The sequence below is a fragment of the Chrysochloris asiatica genome, unplaced genomic scaffold (genome assembly GCF_000296735.1).
Source record: "Chrysochloris asiatica unplaced genomic scaffold, ChrAsi1.0 scaffold00041, whole genome shotgun sequence".
NCBI classification, from domain to species: Eukaryota; Metazoa; Chordata; class Mammalia; order Afrosoricida; family Chrysochloridae; genus Chrysochloris; species Chrysochloris asiatica.
In genome coordinates this window covers 7,916,405-7,920,380 of record NW_006408559.1, presented here as the reverse complement: position 1 = coordinate 7,920,380, position 3,976 = coordinate 7,916,405, and the positions used below count along the sequence as shown (strand labels likewise).

The 3,976-nt window shown below is 45.8% G+C and overlaps 1 protein-coding gene across 1 annotated transcript in view; it reads right to left on the bottom strand.

Annotated features, from left to right (window-relative positions):
• Positions 1 to 864: 864 nt before the first annotated feature.
• The window catches only part of LOC102819234 (aldose reductase-related protein 2-like), a 61,163-nt gene continuing 58,051 nt past the window's right edge, over positions 865 to 3,976 (bottom strand). The window contains exons 5-10 of the mRNA XM_006861148.1: positions 3,813 to 3,935; positions 3,466 to 3,572; positions 2,982 to 3,063; positions 2,425 to 2,508; positions 1,574 to 1,656; positions 865 to 907 (exon numbers count right to left, since the gene is read on the bottom strand). Of these exons, the coding sequence (XP_006861210.1) occupies positions 865 to 907; positions 1,574 to 1,656; positions 2,425 to 2,508; positions 2,982 to 3,063; positions 3,466 to 3,572; positions 3,813 to 3,935 (522 nt within the window). The remainder of the gene's footprint in view (positions 908 to 1,573; positions 1,657 to 2,424; positions 2,509 to 2,981; positions 3,064 to 3,465; positions 3,573 to 3,812; positions 3,936 to 3,976) is intronic.

Sequence of the window (3,976 nt, the reverse complement as noted above, 5' to 3'; positions counted from 1 at the left end):
AGGTATATGATTTGTTGAATGTAAAACTGATGATCTGCCCTATACACTTTCACAATAAAAACCTTAAAATAAAATTTAAAAATATGATAAATTTTTAAAAAATGGAAATAAGAGTGCCTACCATCTCAAGACTCCTGGGGTGGTGCTGTAGGGTCAGTATTGGACTGGTAACCACAAGATCAGCAGTTCAGACCCATGAACCACCACTCAGAAATCCTATACAGGCTTGTGATGAGTTGTAACCAACTCGACGGTGTTTAACAACACAAGTCGGGCTGCCAACCTCAAAGTCAGCAGTTCAAAACTACCAGCTGTTCCGCGGGAGAAAGATGAGGTGTTCTGCTCCCGTAAAGATTTATAGCCTCAGAAACCCTGTACAGGGTCACTATAAGTCAGAACCGACTCCACAGTACTTAACAACAACAACGTCCACCTCAAAGGGGTTGTTGGGCTATTCAATGAGTCACGACACATGAAAAACACCTTGCATAATAGTCCTGATATAAAGAAAATTCTTATAACATGTTGGTTAGTATTCTTCTTCTTTATTCTTTTTATCTTTGTAATCTCAATGTTAACAGAGCTTTTTATGTTTAACACACATTTGACCAAATAGGTGATGGGGGGTGGGGGAGGGACATGGCGCTTGTTTGTCTGAGTACTGCTTGTCTATAATTCTCAGCTCTTCGTTGAACACATCAAGCTTGAGTTGATGCAGCCCAGGTCCTGACGGGTCAATGCTGAGCTTCACGTGATTCCAGATCAGCCTGATTGAAGTAGGGCTCATGTCATAGAGTTAAAATTTAGGAAAGTGAAGTGAGAGAACCCCCTAGGTAATCTCCTCTGAAACCTGAAGGCCCACCATCAGTACTCTGCATCGAAAGGATAATCCTTCAAATGGGCCAGTCTGCAGAGAGAATGAGAGAGGACAACTGTGAAGAAGAACATGTTCCACAAGTCACAATGTAGGTGTACAGGGCATTCTTCTCCTGGGCATCCTTTCTCTTCCTTCTCTCTCAACCTTCCCCAAGATTCTGAGAGAACATAGAGTGGGTGCCCACACCACTGCCTGCCCTTAAACTGATCTGAGGGTGTGCTGGGAAGGAGGGCAACATCTAGGGCACCAGAATAAACCCCAAAGTTGACAGTTGGAATCCACTCAGAGACATGTTGGAAGAGTTTCCTGGTGATCTACTTTGGAAAGGTCACATCCATTGGAAATCCCTACGCATCATAGCTCTACTCTGACACACCTGGGGTCACCATGAGTCCAAATCAATGCCGTGGCAGCTGGTCTAATGGCTAATAAGCCTGGAGCTAAGTCCTGCACTACGTGCCTTCCAAGTATTATCTTGATGAATTCCAGAAGTTCAGACAATGAGCAACAATTAGAAATATGTCTTTCCTCATAATGATTCTCACCATGGTCTCCAATCTTAATTTTCAAAATTGCTAGAAGATAGTATTTGAAGACAAAAGTAGTCCCAGCCTCCATCTGAGCCTTCCAGTTGACCCTCTAGCAGTTTAGAGGAACCCTGACATTCCCCGTAGTTCAAGGACCCAGAGTACTTACTCCGTTATGGTGCAGGCCCTCCAGTTCCGGTTGAAACTGAGTATAGTCGTCATCTCCTCATCACTTAACTGGAAATCAAAGACCTAAAAAGGATGGAGTTCACGTCAATCCCTGGGGTCCCATTCCGGCAGGGAAAGAACTCATATTCACAACACCGGATGTCCCACTGGGCAGAAAATTTTCTTTAAATTGTTCTTGTTGTTAAGTGCCATTGAGTCAGCGCTGATTTGTAGCAGCCCTGAATAGGGTTTCCAAGGAGGTGCTGGTGGGTTTGAACCACTGATCTTGTGGTTAGCAGTCCAGTGTTTATCCGACAGTGCCACATCAGGATTACTTTAAATTAGGTCCAATAAATCTTAGCAAATTGAATCCAATAAAGTATAAAAAGAATTATACACCACAATCAAGCTGTATTTATCTCAAGTATGCATGTCTGACTAAACATATAGTGTAAGTCATCATTTCTACAGGCTAACAAAGAAAATGTATGTGGCCATATCAGTAGATGCAGAAAAGTGCATGCTGGCAGGTGCTAGATGGTGTGAAGCCAGGAGAGTCTGCTATGCTGCACTCATGAGGTGATGCTCAAGGACAGCCAAGTGTCTCCTCAGGGGGAAGAGGCACAGCTGTGCTCACACCTGCCAGGTGAGACAGGAGCTACAGCATTGATAGCCCATGGGTCATCTACCTTAGCTTTTACTGGGGTCAGTCCCCTGGTCTGCCAGGTATAGGGGGGTGAGCATGGGTGGGGTTTGTCGACTATACAGGAAAGGGATGAGGAGAGCCTGCTAAAGGGCCCCCCCTTAACCTCTTCCACTGAGGAAAACCAGATCCCACCAGTGGGCTCCTACCTGCAAGTTCTCTGCAATGCGTTTCGGGGTCACAGACTTGGGGATCGCAACCACATTCCTCTGAACATGGAACCGGATCAGAACCTGCACATGACGGAGATAGTGTTCCACTCACCACCAGAACCCTCCCTCCACTAAAGGATAAAGAAACTGCCCTTCAGCCTCCTGTGCCTTCGAAAATTGTGCATTCCTGTCAGACATATCCCTACTGGACAGAATCCAGATTCCTTGCAGAAACCCAATAAGGCAGGTTCTATATTTTTATTAGAATATAAGATGATGGCTAGAGCAATGTTGGGCCCCAAGGTGGCACATGATAGAGCTGGATCTTAACTCAGATTTCTGCCATTAAAGCAACTCTCTTTGCTGTGTGAGTGGACTCATAGGAAGCTGCTGGGAAGGGACCATCCTGGTCTCAGTGATAACAGGACTTACAGGAAGGACCTAGCTAAACTCCCTCGACTCTATTCTTCCCTTTCAAGGAATGAAGTGAAGACAACACAAGGAAGGAAACATAGGGCTCTGGATTGTTAGGCAAGAAATTAATGAAGATGTACCTGGGCTGGGGTTTTGTTATACTTTGCAGCAATCTGTTTAATCTTGGGGTCCTCCAGCAGTGAAGGGTCTCCTGGTTTGGCCCTAGAGAAAGAAAGATGGCGGTCACGTGAGAATAATCACCGTGGTTACTGTCTGTAGATGAGCATCCCTCCCAGGATGATGGCCCTTAGGCTGTTCCTCCAAGTCGCCATGTGAGATGTGCTGGAGCATCAGAAGGTCTTGTCTGACCCGTGGGACCACCATGAGCTTTGAATCTTGTGTTATACAAAGGTGGTTCTGCTCTGGGTGGCTGAACCTGAATATTTGTAGAGGGGCAGGCAAGTTGCTATTGAAAAGCACCCTAATGAAATTCACTATAATCTCATCAAATTCATTAACTTAGACATATTATTCGATTCAGTGGTTTATAGACTCATACCAACACTAACCAGTCAGCACTCGTTTTTTAAAGGCATCAAGAGAAAGAGCCCTAAGGAGCCTCACCAAGGTCTGTCCGGGGAGCCCAGGGGGCTGTAGGCAGTGACTGCGATGCCCTTGGACTGGCAGTACTGGATCAACTTCTCCTGCGTGAGGTATGGGTGACACTCGATCTGCAAAACCAAAGAACCCCCATCACTAGGAAGCTGGCCTGAGTTTGAAGCAGCCCATGAGAAGTTGTACACACAAGAAGACCACCAAGCACAGACCAAACTCTACCCTCTGATACACTTGGATGCTGGACACTATGGGCCATCTCATACCTCCTCAAAGCATCTCATCACATTTCCCTGAGAGGAGACTCCAAACATAAGACTGAACTTGCCTCCAAATGTTTATGAAACGGAACATACCTGGTTAGTCACTGGTTTGTGTTTTAGTCCAGGTTTATTCAAGAGCCTCTCGATCTGGAAGTGGTTGAAGTTGGAGATGCCAATGGCTTTCACCAGCCCCTGGTCCACCAACTCCTCCATGTCCTGTTGTAGAAAGGAACACCTGCAGGTAGTCTCCGAGGCTC